Source organism: Topomyia yanbarensis, chromosome 1, assembly GCF_030247195.1.
Source record: "Topomyia yanbarensis strain Yona2022 chromosome 1, ASM3024719v1, whole genome shotgun sequence".
NCBI lineage: Eukaryota > Metazoa > Arthropoda > Insecta > Diptera > Culicidae > Topomyia > Topomyia yanbarensis.
The window spans coordinates 79,314,492-79,336,344 of record NC_080670.1 but is presented as its reverse complement, the minus strand read 5'-3'; the positions used below and the strand labels follow the sequence as shown (position 1 = coordinate 79,336,344).

General features: G+C 40.1%; 1 protein-coding gene across 2 annotated transcripts in view; it reads left to right on the top strand.

Annotated features, from left to right (window-relative positions):
* The window catches only part of LOC131678003 (beta-galactosidase-1-like protein), a 333,431-nt gene extending 312,102 nt beyond the window's left edge, over window positions 1-21,329 (top strand). Inside the window, exons 8-9 of one of the 2 annotated variants that reach the window (XM_058958112.1) lie at window positions 20,039-20,280; window positions 20,693-21,329. In XM_058958112.1, coding sequence (XP_058814095.1) covers window positions 20,039-20,280; window positions 20,693-20,977 — 527 coding nt within the window. In that variant the 3' untranslated portion in view covers window positions 20,978-21,329. The remainder of the gene's footprint in view (window positions 1-20,038; window positions 20,281-20,692) is intronic. The other variant, XM_058958114.1, reaches the window with a different exon arrangement.
* Window positions 21,330-21,853: the final 524 nt, after the last annotated feature.

Sequence of the window (21,853 nt, the reverse complement as noted above, 5' to 3'; positions counted from 1 at the left end):
GGGATTAGATTGACGAATTTTAGAGTGAATGAGAAAGGCATAAACATTTTTAGCAAATGTTGAAAGTTATGCATTTTTTGGTGAGCAGTTCTATGTTTCATAGACATTAAATCAATTTTAACTTTGCTTCCTATTAAATAAAGACCCTTATTACAGTACATCTCTACAAAAGCGAGCTCAACTTGAAAAGATATCTGAGGATTATGATTGATTACAGAACTCTGGAATTTTCTATTGGAATGTTTTCAGGCAGGAATTTGATATTGATGCTATTAGACAACTGTGAAATCAAGACCAAGTTACATATCAGGACCCCATTCCGACAATTTATCAAAAGTCCTCATGATGTTTACAACAACAGGTTATCAATGTACGGATCAGATAATTGTTATTGTAATATTGAATTAAATCAGTCAGCATCAATAAATTTTCAACTTCAATCCAATATTGTTTTGGGTGTGGTGGGGGGGGGGGGGAGGGGGTTGTATGGTGTTAAACCCCAAAACCTTCTTTTGGCTACGCCGTTGCTTGGAGTTATTTATTTCGCTTTTCATTTTCCGATTTGTATCAGATCGATCCGATGGTTATAAACTAGAACAATTGCAGTCAGAAGGTTCGCACAAATGAACAGTTTTGCTCTGATAAGGTATCAAGTTCCTTCCAGACCACTTGGAAGTGTTCGGTGATTATTTCTAGCGGTGGTAGATAGAAAAATGAATAACAAAATTCGTTTTAACGAAATAATATTTGGCTTATTTCAATGGATTATTACTATATTGAACAATAAATAGGCGACAAAGAGTAATCGACAAACAACAAGCCATAACTTTTAAAGTATTCAAAATAGATATTTGAAATCTTCAGTAAAGTTATTCGCAAAAGTAAGAGCTACAAATTTGCTGAAAGCATCATTTCGATATAATCACTTCCAAGAAAATTTGTGAAAATATCTCACTCATAGGGGGATTAATCAACAAAAGCACAATACCAAAAGAAAGGGCATATTGCCTCCATTAAATTCTCCGAAGATACTAGCCGTTTTGGCGTTAATAATAGATTACATGTTTTTGGTCATATATCTGGCAATGGGAAATGATAAAAATCTTTCGTCCGCATTTAATTGTAAATATCTCTTTTGATAATATTCCGATTTCAACAATCTATAGCTTGTTCGAAAGGTTTTTTCCTTATTTGCATAGTGGGCAACTAAAGCGAATCTTGTGTATATGTTAGAGAATCAACTTGCGTATCATCTACATCAGTTGCGCTTTAGTTCCGCACGCTGAAAATAGGAGAAAAATCGAAAGGCGCAAGTTCACTATTTCGATTTGCAACTGCAACCAGAATAGTTTGATTTCTAAATATCATTTGTCAAATATACATGAAGGTGAAACAAGAAATACATCTCAGTTGTTTCCGAGCCTTTCAACGGAGCAGATCGTTATACTTCACAGTGGTGTTCGGTGTGTAAGTTTCAGTGAGTGAAGGTCAGCCTTTGTTCGTTTGTTGGCTGCCGCTCTGCTGGTGCCGGTGGCAAGTCCAGCGTATTGTTTTCGCTGGTGTGGAACAATCGACGTTACTGCAGATAAGTTTTGTCTGTTTTTTCCTCTTGTTTGCTTTCTTTTCTTTTCCTTTTTTTACCTTGCAATCTAATAATAAGACACTTTCCCGTATATACAACGCTCTGCCCTCGTGCTTAAATGACCGAGGGCGAAATACCATCTGATATTCTCATGGAAGTCCCTGATTCCCCTAACACGCGCATTGCCCCCCGTATAAAGCAGTACCCTCTAGATTCCACTCGGCCATGGGTAGTGTACTTTCGGACCGGGGAGAAACCGGTTAATGTATTGAATCTTTCTCGGGATCTGACTACTAACTACCCGGCCGTAGCCCAGATAACACGTGTTCGGGCAAACAAGATACGTGTTCTAGTGGATGATCTCGGCCAGGCAAACGCGATTGCTTGCTGTGAGCGCTTTACGCGGGAATTTAAATCGTGCGTGTCTTGTGTGGCCGTAGAAATCGATGGGGTTGTGTCCGAACCGGGCCTGAAATGCGAAGAACTGTTGGTGCACGGGGGTGGCTGCTTTAAGGACCCCTCACTCCAACAGATTAAGATCTTAGAATGCAAACAATTGTATACCGCAAAAACCGAGGGACTACCTACTCTCAATCAGGCTCGCTTCGGGTGACTTTCGCCGGGTCTTCTCTTCCCAACTACAACCTCCTTGGCAAAGTTCGCCTACCTGTTCGCCTGTTTGTTTGCTAGTTCATGATCTGCAGTAATTGCAAGCAGTTGGGCCACACAGCCACCTATTGTGGAAATAAAAAAACGATGCGGCAAATGTGAGGGAGAGCATGAGGATGACTTTTGCGGCAATGAAACTGAAACGTGTATTTACTGCGGGGGCCCTTCGCATGCTCTTCAGTCATGCCCTGCGTACAAACAGCGCGGGGATAAAATTAAACGCTCCCTTAAGGAACGCTCGAGGCGCTCTTATGCAGAAATGCTAAAGAATGCTTCGCATTTTGTCCTGTCTGAAAATCCCTTTGCTGGTTTGGATCGCGTTGAGCAAGAATGTGACGACCCTCAAGAGGGAACATCTCTCATTAACCCGGGGGAGTCCAGGAAGAGGAGAACTCTAGCCTTCCCTAGAATACCTCGTAAGGGTCCCAAGGTGTCATCATCTGAGAGTGCACCAACAACATCTAATAAATCCAACGGAAGTGCTACCAAAAAACCGAAGCAAGTTGCTCCAGGACTTGGAAACTTTAATTCTAACAAGGAGTACCCACCACTTCCAGGGACACCAGAAACCCCAAGTGTCCCTCTTTTTCAAACAGGCACTCAGTCCAGTAATGGACTAATGAAATTTTCTGACATCGTGGACTTAATTTTCACAGCTTTCAATGTTACTGATCCTCTTAAAAGCCTTCTGATACGTTTTCTCCCTATAGTGCAAACATTTTTGAAGCAGTTGACTACTAAATGGCCCCTCCTTGCAGCGATCGTATCCTTCGATGGCTAAGTCATCGAACGAGGTCACCGATTCGATCACTGTTCTACAGTGGAACAGCAGAAGTATACTCCGAAAATCGATTCCTTTAAATTTTTACTAAATAGTTTAAAATGTGATGCTTTCGCATTATGTGAAACTTGGTTAACTTCCGATATAAATCTCAACTTCTACGACTTTAATATAATTCGTCTGGATCGAGAAAACCCCTATGGAGGAGTACTTTAAAAGTGCTATTCTTTCAACCGAATTAACCTCCCTTCGACACCAGGCATTGAAATTGTCGCTTGTCAAGTTCTAATCAAAGGCAAAGACCTTTGTATTGCTTCCATCTACATTCCTCCTAGACTTTCGGTAGGGCACCGAACGCTTTGTAATATCACGGAACTCTTACCGGCACCGCGGCTAGTTCTAGGAGACTTTACCTCGCACGGTACGGTATGGGGTTGTCTTCACGATGATAATAGATCAACATTAATCCAAGATCTCTGCGACAATTTCAACATGACCATCTTAAACACAGGAGAAATGACGCGGATTTCTACACCACCAGCACGCGCAAGCGCGTTGGACTTATTGCTATGCTCGACATCGCTACATTTAGATTGCATGTGGAAGGTGATCCCTGATCCCCACGGTAGCGATCATTTGCCTATCGTGATTTCAATTGCTAACGGTTCAAGACCATCAGAAACTATCAATGTCTCATATGACCTCACACGGAACATCGATTGGAAGTGTTACGCGACCGCAATATCCGCTAAAATCGAATCAACTCAAGAACTTCCTCCGGAGGAAGAGTACAGGTTTTTGGCTGGCTTGATTCTCGACAGTGCGAATCAAGCTCAGACTAAACCGGTACCCAGCGCAAATACCCATGGACGGTCTCCCACCTTGTGGTGGGATAAAGAGTGCTCAGAGCTGTACGAGGAGAAGTGGCATATAAGGCATATAAGGCCTTCCGGGAAGACGGGTTGCCCGCTAGCTATCAACAGTACGTGTCTTCAGAAAGGCGAATGAAGAGTCTAATGAAAGCCAAAAAACGCAGTTTTTGGCACCGGTTCGTCAACGGGTTAACGAGAGAAATAGCGATGAGCACTCTGTGGGGCACGGCTCGACGTATGCGTAACCGAAACAGTACCAACGAGAACGTGGAATATTTTATCGGATTCTCATGATCCTAGGCTTGAAATTCTCGTGAGAAGTTTGTCTGTCACATAAAACTTTAAAAGATTTTTTTTACTGAATTATTTTTTTATGAAAAATGAACTAAAAATGAGTATTTTTCAAAAAAAACTACGTTTTTGCCTTTCTCATATAGAAAGGTTATGCAATCACTCTTAAAAACGTCAACCTAATCCCGGCCCGGAGGGCCGAGTGTCATATCCCATTCGACTCAGTTCGTCGAGATCGGAAAAAGTCTGTATGTGTGTGTGTATGTATGTATGTGTGTGTATGTGTGTGTGTGTATGTATGTGCGTATGTGTCAAATAATGTCACTCATTTTTCTCAGAGATGGCTGGACCGATTTGCCCACACTTAGTCTCAAATGAAAGGTGCAACCTTCCCATCGGCTGCTATTGAATTTTGGATCGATCGGAATTCTGGTTCCGGAATTACGGGTTTCAGAGTGCGGCCACACAGAAATTTCTCATATAAACTATAGGAAAAATTAAAAACGGAATTTTTATTTTTGATGCTAAATGTGTTCAAGGTGCATGAAACGTCGAGATTTGATGCAAACTCGAAAAAAAAAATTTGACTACGATTCACTTTTTTGGATTTTGGCACATTTTTGCCTTTCTCATATAGAAAGGTTATGCAATCACTCTGAAAAACGTCAACCTAATCCCGGCGGGCCAAATTTTTTTTTCGACTCGTTTAGGGTTTCTGGATTTTAACAGGGGCGTAGTTGATGGTTTACGGAGAGGGGTTACACCCCCCCTCTACTGTTCGCGCCCCTCCTTTAAAAATCTCCTTAAATCACCCCTCAGACCACCACCCCATCCAGCCCTCATACCCCTCCCTTTCAACCCCATCATCTTTAAACCACCACTATATCACAAAGCATACCAATTTAAGCTGGGGAGTCGTTCGTTCATGGGACTTTCGCCCTCCTCACATACCCACCCCCGCATGACAAAATGAGTTAGCAAGCAGATAACATTGATCTAATGCTGATTAGGCTAATGAAGTATGATATTTTTTTTGTTTCAAGTGTTTCACCGTCGACACGTAGCTCATCAAGTTCGTGGCTGGCATGCCATTGTGTATAAGTGCAAAGTGTACTAAGAATGTAATGGACATTTCCACGATTATGTTGAACATAAAAAGTGTCCGTGCCATAGTTTAGAGAAATGAGAAAGGCACAATTGCACCGCTAGGTGGATTAAAACAGGTTTTTTGAATTTGGTTACGCTTAACCCTAAATTGTTGATATTTAATCCAAACATGTTATATATTTTTGAAACGGGTGTATCAATACCCTTCGAATGGTGAATTGTTTGTGTTAATCGAGAGATTTGTTGCTGAAATATTGACCAATACCTGCAAAAAGTGCCAAAAACACGTTTTTCAAAAAATATCAAAAATGATTCTTTGAAATAGAAAATGGATATGATTTTTGTATTCAGCGACCCGAAATTGACTAAGAAAACATCTTTTTTCTTAGCTTCATGCAATCACCCCAAAATTTGTAAACTAGTCTTATTTTGGCCCGATGTCTGTGGCAGTAGCGGGTGGGGGGGTAGTGTTATCTGATATCAGAGCACCACCCGTTGTTGTTGCCAGATATATGTAAGTAGGTCCGCCAGATATACTGCTAACAAAGCGCAAAAAATGGCAAGATAGGTGACCTTGAATTTTCACTTTCTAATGAAACACTTAGAGATTATAGGTAATTTGTAACCGTTCTGCAAATATACGAATGGAATAAAGCGGTTTACAATACAGAAAGGCGTTTGAAACTTGGTGAGACCATAGTAACATATAATCAAAAGAAAAAAACCTATTTTAATCCACCTAGCGGTGCAATTGTGCCTTTCTCAATCATGAATCACGAGAATGTGTGCGTTGTTTATATTCATTAAAAACTTTTAAATGCATATATTACATTTTATTATTATACATCACATGACAACTATATTCAGGAAAATAAATCATTATTCGAGTTGTAAAATTTTGAAAAAGAAAAAACAGCCACGGTAATATTGAACTGAAAAAAGGTGCGAAATCGGCAAAGTCCCAAAAAGTCGATCTTTATAAAAAAATTTTTTTCGAGATAACATAAAATCTCGACGTTTCATGCATTTTAAAGATGTTTGGCATCAAAAATACGAATTCGATTTCTGAAATTTCATGGGGTCCCCCCTTTGAAAAAAAATTTTGAGTTCCGGCTTGTATGGGAATTTCATATGTGACCGGAAGGTTTAGTCTATATTTCCGGACTCATATAAGCGATCCGTAAGAAATTTTATTGACATCTGTGGGGATAATATAGCTATCATTTGGGACTAAGTTTGTGAAAATCGACTTAACCATTTCCGAGAAACTGATGTGAGTTCGTAAATTTTGAAAGATGGCCGCTTTTCCCGGGCACTTCCGGAACTATCTATGGTGGTCAATGTAGTCAACGAAAGTTTGGTTGGCCGTCGGTGACCTAGAACAGCAAATTTAAGTTGTTTGAGAGACATTTTAGCGAAATTTTTACCTTTTTTGCTTTCATCGGAGTATCGGTTTGAATCAATTTTGCTATGTGATCGCACGCCACAACCCGTAACTCCGGAACCGGAAGTCGGTTGGGGATAAAATTTAATAGCCATTTACGGGGACGCAATACCTTTCATTTGAGACCAAGTTTAGCCGAATCGGTCTAGCCATCTCCGAGAAACCGATGTGACTATTATTCTGAATTTGGATACTTCCGCCGGGGCTTCCGGAACCGATGATGGTGGCCAATGTGACCAAAGAGACTTTGAATGGCTGTTAATGACCTAGTACTACAAATCGAAGCAGTTGTGGTCACATTTTGGAAAATTTTTCACCATTATACATTCATTGCAGAATTTCTTAAAATCGACATTTTCTGCGTGATCGTACTCATCACCCTGTAATTCCGGAACCGGAAGTCGGATCCATTAGAAATTCAATAGCAGCCTATGGGAACGTTGCACCTTTCATTTGGGACTAAGTTTGTAAAAATCGGTTCATCCATCTCTGAGAAAAGTGAGTGAGATTGTGTTCGCGTACACACACACAGACGCACATACACACACACATACATACACACACACATACATACACACACACAGACATTTGCCGAACTCGACGAACTGAATCGAATGGTATATGTCACTCGGCCCTCCGGGCCTCCGTTAAAAAGTCGGTTTTCAGAGCAATTGCAATACCTTTCTATTGAGAAAGGCAAAAAGGTGCAAAATCGGCAAAGTCCCAAAAAGTCGATTTCCAAAAAAAAAAAAATTTCGTGATAACATAAAATCTCGACGTTTCATGCATTTTAAAGATGTTTGGCATCAAAAATACGAATTCGATTTTTGAAATTTCATGGGGTCCCCCCTTTGAAAAAAATTTTGAGTTTCGGCTTATATGGGAATTTCATGTGTGACCGGACCGTTCAGTCTATATTTCCGGAACCATACAAGCGATCCGTGCGAAATTTTACAGACATCTGTGGGGATAATAGAGCTATCATTTGGGACTAAGTTTGTGAAAATCGGCCCAACCATTTCCGAGAAACTGATATGAGTTTGCTAGTTATGAAAGATGGCCGCTTTTCCCGGGCACTTCCGGAACCGTCTATGGTGGTCAATGTAGTCAACGAAAGTTTGTTTGGCCGTCGGTGACCTAGAACTGCAAAGTTAAGTTATTTGAGAGACATTTTAGCGAAATTTTTACCTTTTTTGCTTCCATCGGGGTATCGGTTTGAATCACAATTTGCTATGTGATCGCACGCCACAACCCGTAACTCCGGAACCGGAAGTCGGTTGGGGATAAAATTTAATAGCCATTTACGGGGACGCAACATCTTTCATTTGAGACTAAGTTTGGTTGATTCGGTCTAGCCACCTCCGAGACACCGATGTGACTGTTAGTCTGAATTTGGATACTTCCGCCGGGGCTTCCGGAACCGATGATGGTGGCCAATGTGACCAAAGAGACTTTGAATGGCTGTTAATGACCTAGTACTACAAATCGAAGCAGTTGTGGTCACATTTTGGAAAATTTTTCACCATTATACATTCATTGCAGAATTTCTTAAAATCGACGTTTTCTGCGTGATCGTACTCATCACGCTGTAATTCCGGAACCGGAAGTCGGATCCATTAGAAATTCAATAGCAGCCTATGGGAACGTTGCACCTTTCATTTGGGACTAAGTTTGTAAAAATCGGTTCATCCATCTCTGAGAAAAGTGAGTGAGATTGTGTTCGCGTACACACACACAGACGCACATACACACACATACATACACACACACATACATACACACACACACAGACATTTGCCGAACTCGACGAACTAAATCGAATGGTATATGTCACTCGGCCCTCCGGGCCTCCGTTAAAAAGTCGGTTTTCAGAGTAATTGCAATACCTTTCTATTGAGAAAGGCAAAAAGGTGCAAAATCGGCAAAGTCCCAAAAAGTCGATTTCCAAAAAAAAAAAATTTCGTGATAACATAAAATCTCGACGTTTCATGCATTTTAAAGATGTTTGGCATCAAAAATACGAATTCGATTTTTGAAATTTCATGGGGTCCCCCCTTTGAAAAAAATTTTGAGTTCCGGCTTATATGGGAATTTCATGTGTGACCGGACCGTTCAGTCTATATTTCCGGAACCATACAAGCGATCCGTGCGAAATTTTACAGACATCTGTGGGGATAATAGAGCTATCATTTGGGACTAAGTTTGTGAAAATCGGCCCAACCATTTCCGAGAAACTGATATGAGTTTGCTAGTTATGAAAGATGGCCGCTTTTCCCGGGCACTTCCGGAACCGTCTATGGTGGTCAATGTAGTCAACGAAAGTTTGTTTGGCCGTCGGTGACCTAGAACTGCAAAGTTAAGTTATTTGAGAGACATTTTAGCGAAATTTTTACCTTTTTTGCTTCCATCGGGGTATCGGTTTGAATCACAATTTGCTATGTGATCGCACGCCACAACCCGTAACTCCGGAACCGGAAGTCGGTTGGGGATAAAATTTAATAGCCATTTACGGGGACGCAATACCTTTCATTTGAGACCAAGTTTAGCCGAATCGGTTTAGCCATCTCCGAGAAACCGATGTGACTATTATTCTGAATTTGGATACTTCCGCCGGGGCTTCCGGAACCGATGATGGTGGCCAATGTGACCAAAGAGACTTTGAATGGCTGTTAATGACCTAGTACTACAAATCGAAGCAGTTGTGGTCACATTTTGGAAAATTTTTCACCATTATACATTCATTGCAGAATTTCTTAAAATCGACATTTTCTGCGTGATCGTACTCATCACCCTGTAATTCCGGAACCGGAAGTCGGATCCATTAGAAATTCAATAGCAGCCTATGGGAACGTTGCACCTTTCATTTGGGACTAAGTTTGTAAAAATCGGTTCATCCATCTCTGAGAAAAGTGAGTGAGATTGTGTTCGCGTACACACACACAGACGCACATACACACACACATACATACACACACACATACATACACACACAGACATTTGCCGAACTCGACGAACTGAATCGAATGGTATATGTCACTCGGCCCTCCGGGCCTCCGTTAAAAAGTCGGTTTTCAGAGCAATTGCAATACCTTTCTATTGAGAAAGGCAAAAAGGTGCAAAATCGGCAAAGTCCCAAAAAGTCGATTTCCAAAAAAAAAAAAAAAAATTTCGTGATAACATAAAATCTCGACGTTTCATGCATTTTAAAGATGTTTGGCATCAAAAATACGAATTCGATTTTTGAAATTTCATGGGGTCCCCCCTTTGAAAAAAATTTTGAGTTTCGGCTTATATGGGAATTTCATGTGTGACCGGACGTTCAGTCTATATTTCCGGAACCATACAAGCGATCCGTGCGAAATTTTACAGACATCTGTGGGGATAATAGAGCTATCATTTGGGACTAAGTTTGTGAAAATCGGCCCAACCATTTCCGAGAAACTGATATGAGTTTGCTAGTTATGAAAGATGGCCGCTTTTCCCGGGCACTTCCGGAACCGTCTATGGTGGTCAATGTAGTCAACGAAAGTTTGTTTGGCCGTCGGTGACCTAGAACTGCAAAGTTAAGTTATTTGAGAGACATTTTAGCGAAATTTTTACCTTTTTTGCTTCCATCGGGGTATCGGTTTGAATCACAATTTGCTATGTGATCGCACGCCACAACCCGTAACTCCGGAACCGGAAGTCGGTTGGGGATAAAATTTAATAGCCATTTACGGGGACGCAACATCTTTCATTTGAGACTAAGTTTGGTTGATTCGGTCTAGCCACCTCCGAGAAACCGATGTGACTGTTAGTCTGAATTTGGATACTTCCGCCGGGGCTTCCGGAACCGATGATGGTGGCCAATGTGACCAAAGAGACTTTGAATGGCTGTTAATGACCTAGTACTACAAATCGAAGCAGTTGTGGTCACATTTTGGAAAATTTTTCACCATTATACATTCATTGCAGAATTTCTTAAAATCGACGTTTTCTGCGTGATCGTACTCATCACCCTGTAATTCCGGAACCGGAAGTCGGATCCATTAGAAATTCAATAGCAGCCTATGGGAACGTTGCACCTTTCATTTGGGACTAAGTTTGTAAAAATCGGTTCATCCATCTCTGAGAAAAGTGAGTGAGATTGTGTTCGCGTACACACACACAGACGCACATACACACACACATACATACACACACACATACATACACACACACAGACATTTGCCGAACTCGACGAACTAAATCGAATGGTATATGTCACTCGGCCCTCCGGGCCTCCGTTAAAAAGTCGGTTTTCAGAGTAATTGCAATACCTTTCTATTGAGAAAGGCAAAAAGGTGCAAAATCGGCAAAGTCCCAAAAAGTCGATTTCCAAAAAAAAAAAATTTCGTGATAACATAAAATCTCGACGTTTCATGCATTTTAAAGATGTTTGGCATCAAAAATACGAATTCGATTTCTGAAATTTCATGGGGTCCCCCCTTTGAAAAAAAATTTTGAGTTCCGGCTTGTATGGGAATTTCATATGTGACCGGAAGGTTTAGTCTATATTTCCGGACTCATATAAGCGATCCGTAAGAAATTTTATTGACATCTGTGGGGATAATATAGCTATCACTTGGGACTAAGTTTGTGAAAATCGACTTAACCATTTCCGAGAAACTGATGTGAGTTCGTAAATTTTGAAAGATGGCCGCTTTTCCCGGGCACTTCCGGAACTATATATGGTGGTCAATGTAGTCAACGAAAGTTTGGTTGGCCGTCGGTGACCTAGAACAGCAAATTTAAGTTGTTTGAGAGACATTTTAGCGAAATTTTTACCTTTTTTGCTTTCATCGGAGTATCGGTTTGAATCAATTTTGCTATGTGATCGCACGCCACAACCCGTAACTCCGGAACCGGAAGTCGGTTGGGGATAAAATTTAATAGCCATTTACGGGGACGCAATACCTTTCATTTGAGACCAAGTTTAGCCGAATCGGTCTAGCCATCTCCGAGAAACCGATGTGACTATTATTCTGAATTTGGATACTTCCGCCGGGGCTTCCGGAACCGATGATGGTGGCCAATGTGACCAAAGAGACTTTGAATGGCTGTTAATGACCTAGTACTACAAATCGAAGCAGTTGTGGTCACATTTTGGAAAATTTTTCACCATTATACATTCATTGCAGAATTTCTTAAAATCGACGTTTTCTGCGTGATCGTACTCATCACCCTGTAATTCCGGAACCGGAAGTCGGATCCATTAGAAATTCAATAGCAGCCTATGGGAACGTTGCACCTTTCATTTGGGACTAAGTTTGTAAAAATCGGTTCATCCATCTCTGAGAAAAGTGAGTGAGATTGTGTTCGCGTACACACACACAGACGCACATACACACACACATACATACACACACACATACATACACACACACAGACATTTGCCGAACTCGACGAACTGAATCGAATGGTATATGTCACTCGGCCCTCCGGGCCTCCGTTAAAAAGTCGGTTTTCAGAGCAATTGCAATACCTTTCTATTGAGAAAGGCAAAAAGGTGCAAAATCGGCAAAGTCCCAAAAAGTCGATTTCCAAAAAAAAAAAAAAATTTCGTGATAACATAAAATCTCGACGTTTCATGCATTTTAAAGATGTTTGGCATCAAAAATACGAATTCGATTTTTGAAATTTCATGGGGTCCCCCCTTTGAAAAAAATTTTGAGTTTCGGCTTATATGGGAATTTCATGTGTGACCGGACCGTTCAGTCTATATTTCCGGAACCATACAAGCGATCCGTGCGAAATTTTACAGACATCTGTGGGGATAATAGAGCTATCATTTGGGACTAAGTTTGTGAAAATCGGCCCAACCATTTCCGAGAAACTGATATGAGTTTGCTAGTTATGAAAGATGGCCGCTTTTCCCGGGCACTTCCGGAACCGTCTATGGTGGTCAATGTAGTCAACGAAAGTTTGTTTGGCCGTCGGTGACCTAGAACTGCAAAGTTAAGTTATTTGAGAGACATTTTAGCGAAATTTTTACCTTTTTTGCTTCCATCGGGGTATCGGTTTGAATCACAATTTGCTATGTGATCGCACGCCACAACCCGTAACTCCGGAACCGGAAGTCGGTTGGGGATAAAATTTAATAGCCATTTACGGGGACGCAACATCTTTCATTTGAGACTAAGTTTGGTTGATTCGGTCTAGCCACCTCCGAGAAACCGATGTGACTGTTAGTCTGAATTTGGATACTTCCGCCGGGGCTTCCGGAACCGATGATGGTGGCCAATGTGACCAAAGAGACTTTGAATGGCTGTTAATGACCTAGTACTACAAATCGAAGCAGTTGTGGTCACATTTTGGAAAATTTTTCACCATTATACATTCATTGCAGAATTTCTTAAAATCGACATTTTCTGCGTGATCGTACTCATCACCCTGTAATTCCGGAACCGGAAGTCGGATCCATTAGAAATTCAATAGCAGCCTATGGGAACGTTGCACCTTTCATTTGGGACTAAGTTTGTAAAAATCGGTTCATCCATCTCTGAGAAAAGTGAGTGAGATTGTGTTCGCGTACACACACACAGACGCACATACACACACACATACATACACACACACATACATACACACACACAGACATTTGCCGAACTCGACGAACTGAATCGAATGGTATATGTCACTCGGCCCTCCGGGCCTCCGTTAAAAAGTCGGTTTTCAGAGCAATTGCAATACCTTTCTATTGAGAAAGGCAAAAAGGTGCAAAATCGGCAAAGTCCCAAAAAGTCGATTTCCAAAAAAAAAAAAAAAAATTTCGTGATAACATAAAATCTCGACGTTTCATGCATTTTAAAGATGTTTGGCATCAAAAATACGAATTCGATTTTTGAAATTTCATGGGGTCCCCCCTTTGAAAAAAATTTTGAGTTTCGGCTTATATGGGAATTTCATGTGTGACCGGACGTTCAGTCTATATTTCCGGAACCATACAAGCGATCCGTGCGAAATTTTACAGACATCTGTGGGGATAATAGAGCTATCATTTGGGACTAAGTTTGTGAAAATCGGCCCAACCATTTCCGAGAAACTGATATGAGTTTGCTAGTTATGAAAGATGGCCGCTTTTCCCGGGCACTTCCGGAACCGTCTATGGTGGTCAATGTAGTCAACGAAAGTTTGTTTGGCCGTCGGTGACCTAGAACTGCAAAGTTAAGTTATTTGAGAGACATTTTAGCGAAATTTTTACCTTTTTTGCTTCCATCGGGGTATCGGTTTGAATCACAATTTGCTATGTGATCGCACGCCACAACCCGTAACTCCGGAACCGGAAGTCGGTTGGGGATAAAATTTAATAGCCATTTACGGGGACGCAACATCTTTCATTTGAGACTAAGTTTGGTTGATTCGGTCTAGCCACCTCCGAGAAACCGATGTGACTGTTAGTCTGAATTTGGATACTTCCGCCGGGGCTTCCGGAACCGATGATGGTGGCCAATGTGACCAAAGAGACTTTGAATGGCTGTTAATGACCTAGTACTACAAATCGAAGCAGTTGTGGTCACATTTTGGAAAATTTTTCACCATTATACATTCATTGCAGAATTTCTTAAAATCGACGTTTTCTGCGTGATCGTACTCATCACCCTGTAATTCCGGAACCGGAAGTCGGATCCATTAGAAATTCAATAGCAGCCTATGGGAACGTTGCACCTTTCATTTGGGACTAAGTTTGTAAAAATCGGTTCATCCATCTCTGAGAAAAGTGAGTGAGATTGTGTTCGCGTACACACACACAGACGCACATACACACACACATACATACACACACACATACATACACACACAGACATTTGCCGAACTCGACGAACTAAATCGAATGGTATATGTCACTCGGCCCTCCGGGCCTCCGTTAAAAAGTCGGTTTTCAGAGTAATTGCAATACCTTTCTATTGAGAAAGGCAAAAAGGTGCAAAATCGGCAAAGTCCCAAAAAGTCGATTTCCAAAAAAAAAAAATTTCGTGATAACATAAAATCTCGACGTTTCATGCATTTTAAAGATGTTTGGCATCAAAAATACGAATTCGATTTCTGAAATTTCATGGGGTCCCCCCTTTGAAAAAAAATTTTGAGTTCCGGCTTGTATGGGAATTTCATATGTGACCGGAAGGTTTAGTCTATATTTCCGGACTCATATAAGCGATCCGTAAGAAATTTTATTGACATCTGTGGGGATAATATAGCTATCACTTGGGACTAAGTTTGTGAAAATCGACTTAACCATTTCCGAGAAACTGATGTGAGTTCGTAAATTTTGAAAGATGGCCGCTTTTCCCGGGCACTTCCGGAACTATATATGGTGGTCAATGTAGTCAACGAAAGTTTGGTTGGCCGTCGGTGACCTAGAACAGCAAATTTAAGTTGTTTGAGAGACATTTTAGCGAAATTTTTACCTTTTTTGCTTTCATCGGAGTATCGGTTTGAATCAATTTTGCTATGTGATCGCACGCCACAACCCGTAACTCCGGAACCGGAAGTCGGTTGGGGATAAAATTTAATAGCCATTTACGGGGACGCAATACCTTTCATTTGAGACCAAGTTTAGCCGAATCGGTCTAGCCATCTCCGAGAAACCGATGTGACTATTATTCTGAATTTGGATACTTCCGCCGGGGCTTCGGTAACCGATGATGGTGGCCAATGTGACCAAAGAGACTTTGAATGGCTGTTAATGACCTAGTACTACAAATCGAAGCAGTTGTGGTCACATTTTGGAAAATTTTTCACCATTATACATTCATTGCAGAATTTCTTAAAATCGACGTTTTCTGCGTGATCGTACTCATCACCCTGTAATTCCGGAACCGGAAGTCGGATCCATTAGAAATTCAATAGCAGCCTATGGGAACGTTGCACCTTTCATTTGGGACTAAGTTTGTAAAAATCGGTTCATCCATCTCTGAGAAAAGTGAGTGAGATTGTGTTCGCGTACACACACACAGACGCACATACACACACACATACATACACACACACACATACATACACACACAGACATTTGCCGAACTCGACGAACTGAATCGAATGGTATATGTCACTCGGCCCTCCGGGCCTCCGTTAAAAAGTCGGTTTTCAGAGCAATTGCAATACCTTTCTATTGAGAAAGGCAAAAAGGTGCAAAATCGGCAAAGTCCCAAAAAGTCGATTTCCAAAAAAAAAAAAAAATTTCGTGATAACATAAAATCTCGACGTTTCATGCATTTTAAAGATGTTTGGCATCAAAAATACGAATTCGATTTTTGAAATTTCATGGGGTCCCCCCTTTGAAAAAAATTTTGAGTTTCGGCTTATATGGGAATTTCATGTGTGACCGGACCGTTCAGTCTATATTTCCGGAACCATACAAGCGATCCGTGCGAAATTTTACAGACATCTGTGGGGATAATAGAGCTATCATTTGGGACTAAGTTTGTGAAAATCGGCCCAACCATTTCCGAGAAACTGATATGAGTTTGCTAGTTATGAAAGATGGCCGCTTTTCCCGGGCACTTCCGGAACCGTCTATGGTGGTCAATGTAGTCAACGAAAGTTTGTTTGGCCGTCGGTGACCTAGAACTGCAAAGTTAAGTTATTTGAGAGACATTTTAGCGAAATTTTTACCTTTTTTGCTTCCATCGGGGTATCGGTTTGAATCACAATTTGCTATGTGATCGCACGCCACAACCCGTAACTCCGGAACCGGAAGTCGGTTGGGGATAAAATTTAATAGCCATTTACGGGGACGCAACATCTTTCATTTGAGACTAAGTTTGGTTGATTCGGTCTAGCCACCTCCGAGAAACCGATGTGACTGTTAGTCTGAATTTGGATACTTCCGCCGGGGCTTCCGGAACCGATGATGGTGGCCAATGTGACCAAAGAGACTTTGAATGGCTGTTAATGACCTAGTACTACAAATCGAAGCAGTTGTGGTCACATTTTGGAAAAATTTTCACCATTATACATTCATTGCAGAATTTCTTAAAATCGACGTTTTCTGCGTGATCGTACTCATCACCCTGTAATTCCGGAACCGGAAGTCGGATCCATTAGAAATTCAATAGCAGCCTATGGGAACGTTGCACCTTTCATTTGGGACTAAGTTTGTAAAAATCGGTTCATCCATCTCTGAGAAAAGTGAGTGAGATTGTGTTCGCGTACACACACACAGACGCACATACACACACACATACATACACACACACATACATACACACACACACAGACATTTGCCGAACTCGACGAACTAAATCGAATGGTATATGTCACTCGGCCCTCCGGGCCTCCGTTAAAAAGTCGGTTTTCAGAGTAATTGCAATACCTTTCTATTGAGAAAGGCAAAAAGGTGCAAAATCGGCAAAGTCCCAAAAAGTCGATTTCCAAAAAAAAAAAATTTCGTGATAACATAAAATCTCGACGTTTCATGCATTTTAAAGATGTTTGGCATCAAAAATACGAATTCGATTTTTGAAATTTCATGGGGTCCCCCCTTTGAAAAAAATTTTGAGTTCCGGCTTATATGGGAATTTCATGTGTGACCGGACCGTTCAGTCTATATTTCCGGAACCATACAAGCGATCCGTGCGAAATTTTACAGACATCTGTGGGGATAATAGAGCTATCATTTGGGACTAAGTTTGTGAAAATCGGCCCAACCATTTCCGAGAAACTGATATGAGTTTGCTAGTTATGAAAGATGGCCGCTTTTCCCGGGCACTTCCGGAACCGTCTATGGTGGTCAATGTAGTCAACGAAAGTTTGTTTGGCCGTCGGTGACCTAGAACTGCAAAGTTAAGTTATTTGAGAGACATTTTAGCGAAATTTTTACCTTTTTTGCTTCCATCGGGGTATCGGTTTGAATCACAATTTGCTATGTGATCGCACGCCACAACCCGTAACTCCGGAACCGGAAGTCGGTTGGGGATAAAATTTAATAGCCATTTACGGGGACGCAACATCTTTCATTTGAGACTAAGTTTGGTTGATTCGGTCTAGCCACCTCCGAGAAACCGATGTGACTGTTAGTCTGAATTTGGATACTTCCGCCGGGGCTTCCGGAACCGATGATGGTGGCCAATGTGACCAAAGAGACTTTGAATGGCTGTTAATGACCTAGTACTACAAATCGAAGCAGTTGTGGTCACATTTTGGAAAATTTTTCACCATTATACATTCATTGCAGAATTTCTTAAAATCGACGTTTTCTGCGTGATCGTACTCATCACCCTGTAATTCCGGAACCGGAAGTCGGATCCATTAGAAATTCAATAGCAGCCTATGGGAACGTTGCACCTTTCATTTGGGACTAAGTTTGTAAAAATCGGTTCATCCATCTCTGAGAAAAGTGAGTGAGATTGTGTTCGCGTACACACACACAGACGCACATACACACACACATACATACACACACACATACATACACACACACACAGACATTTGCCGAACTCGACGAACTAAATCGAATGGTATATGTCACTCGGCCCTCCGGGCCTCCGTTAAAAAGTCGGTTTTCAGAGTAATTGCAATACCTTTCTATTGAGAAAGGCAAAAAGGTGCAAAATCGGCAAAGTCCCAAAAAGTCGATTTCCAAAAAAAAAAAATTTCGTGATAACATAAAATCTCGACGTTTCATGCATTTTAAAGATGTTTGGCATCAAAAATACGAATTCGATTTTTGAAATTTCATGGGGTCCCCCCTTTGAAAAAAATTTTGAGTTCCGGCTTATATGGGAATTTCATGTGTGACCGGACCGTTCAGTCTATATTTCCGGAACCATACAAGCGATCCGTGCGAAATTTTACAGACATCTGTGGGGATAATAGAGCTATCATTTGGGACTAAGTTTGTGAAAATCGGCCCAACCATTTCCGAGAAACTGATATGAGTTTGCTAGTTATGAAAGATGGCCGCTTTTCCCGGGCACTTCCGGAACCGTCTATGGTGGTCAATGTAGTCAACGAAAGTTTGTTTGGCCGTCGGTGACCTAGAACTGCAAAGTTAAGTTATTTGAGAGACATTTTAGCGAAATTTTTACCTTTTTTGCTTCCATCGGGGTATCGGTTTGAATCACAATTTGCTATGTGATCGCACGCCACAACCCGTAACTCCGGAACCGGAAGTCGGTTGGGGATAAAATTTAATAGCCATTTACGGGGACGCAATACCTTTCATTTGAGACCAAGTTTAGCCGAATCGGTCTAGCCATCTCCGAGAAACCGATGTGACTATTATTCTGAATTTGGATACTTCCGCCGGGGCTTCCGGAACCGATGATGGTGGCCAATGTGACCAAAGAGACTTTGAATGGCTGTTAATGACCTAGTACTACAAATCGAAGCAGTTGTGGTCACATTTTGGAAAATTTTTCACCATTATACATTCATTGCAGAATTTCTTAAAATCGACATTTTCTGCGTGATCGTACTCATCACCCTGTAATTCCGGAACCGGAAGTCGGATCCATTAGAAATTCAATAGCAGCCTATGGGAACGTTGCACCTTTCATTTGGGACTAAGTTTGTAAAAATCGGTTCATCCATCTCTGAGAAAAGTGAGTGAGATTGTGTTCGCGTACACACACACAGACGCACATACACACACACATACATACACACACACATACATACACACACACAGACATTTGCCGAACTCGACGAACTGAATCGAATGGTATATGTCACTCGGCCCTCCGGGCCTCCGTTAAAAAGTCGGTTTTCAGAGCAATTGCAATACCTTTCTATTGAGAAAGGCAAAAAGGTTTTTGACAATTTGTCAAAATAAAGGGTTATCTCATTTACCGAAGGGTGGTTCAATCGACACAAAATTTGGATTCCTATGTATTGACCCTAGATAAACAATTGCTCCGAAATTAGTTCTATTCTGTGTATGTCGATTTTATGTTTGCTCTGTCTTCGATCGCTTCGTGTGGAGTATCCCAGCAAATGAATATATTCGTAAACTTATGTAAATACAAATTAAAAATAGTTGTGGCAACACTGTTTTTTTCATGGGATAGTGGTGGTTGTTAAACATGCTCATATCATTTTGGTCCAGAACATTCGACTCCAGGTTTAAACCCAAAAGCGGTTTCCAACGTATCGGATACTAGCCGTTGAAATGCTTCAATTTATATTTATTTCTAGTTTTCCTGATAATAAGGATTTTAATCTACCTGAGTACCCAGTTTCTGTCTTATGTGTTTTTGGCTGGAATTTCTCTTTAAGAACATACATGTTTGGTTCGTTAGTAAGCATATCATTACCCTTAATCAATTTTACAGCTTGTAAAATGTCAATAGATTCCATCATACTGATACCCGTCGATACTATACTGAACAGTAACGTTTTGCAAGCGATAGCATCCCCAGAAGTATTCAACATCAATCCACTTTCGTTTGAAGCACTAAATCAATACTCTGAACTAGTACTTTATGAAGCGTTGATCCCACAAAACATAAAAACTGATCCTCTGAAACTGACGGTTGAGAAAGCATGTGATAAAGCTTACATTTTTGTGGATTCTGTAATTCACAAATTTTGTCTTACGAAATATTACTTGTCTCGCACCGGACCTAACAGGATTTTCATGACCCGCCATGATTAAGTGTGACGTAATCAATTACTATTCTTTACTTACGATTATACAACTAATATATATATATATATATATATATATATATATATATATATATATATATATATATATATATATATATATATATATATATATATATATATATATATATATATATATATATATATATATATATATATATATATATATATATATATATATATATATATATATATATATATATATATATATATATATATATATATATATATATATATATATATATATATATATATATATATATATATATATATATATATATATATATATATATATATATATATATATTGGTTTATTCCAGATATTCGTAGGCACTTTATTCAGACAAAATGCTATAAACACACTACCAATAAGCCTAGGATTGGGAATACAACTTCAAATCATCGTTGAAAATGAAGGTCGCATCAATTTTGGTATACCCAACGATTTTAAGGGTTTGCTGGGCGCTGTTTTCATAAACACACAAAGGATTCAAAACTGGACCATGACTGGAATACCATTAGATAATATCGAAAAAATTAGCGATTTTATAAGACAAAGAGTACAAGAAGATAAACAGCATCCCTCCAAAAAAGCATTTTTTTAGAAGGTCTACCTATGCAACGTGGTCCAACATTATATTTTGGCACATTTGAAATAAATAAAACAGATATTTGCGATACATACCTAAACCCTACTGGTTGGGGTAAAGGCGTTGTGTTTATCAACGGATTCAATCTGGGGCGTTATTGGCCGATTGTAGGACCTCAAGTTACTTTGTATGTACCACGACATATACTTAGGAAGAATATGAACGAAATTGTTTTAATAGAATTTCAGATTGCGAAAACACCAAGCTTGAGTATTGAATTTGTCAGTTCTCCAAAGTCTAATTAGAAATTAAAAAGATCAGTGCTTGAAAGGCAAAGCTTAACTTATCGATTCAGAAAAGATTTTTGGATGATGTAATACAAATCAAATGGCTGTAATTTTTTTTTTATTCAAATCGTTTATTTGATAAGGCACGTTGCGTTAGCTTAAAGATGCCAATTTTGTTTTGTTTTATATTTTAAATTGCTTAAAACTAGGGGATTACATATTGATTTTTTTAAAATGAAACTAATGCGGTTTTATAGCTATCTTATATATCTACGCAAGGGGATAATATTATTTTCGTAAGATTAGGGGGGTCATTTAGTTTTTGTAGCAATATGGTTTGACATTTTTATCAGTGAGATTATTGGGGGCCAATTTTTTACGACTATCTTAAAAGTAGGAATAACTAGAGGGCATGATTGAATTTTGTAAAGATTCGTAATTATAGTTTTTTGTGGGTAGTAGAGTTGGGCATTTTCAACGAGATTATATAATATAATAGTTAAAACTAGAAGAGACAAGAAGAGCTAAATGCTTCGAGAAGATATTGGGGGGGGGGGAGGGTGTTACTTCTGGGTATAAGAGTCAGGGGAGGGAGGGTAGACGA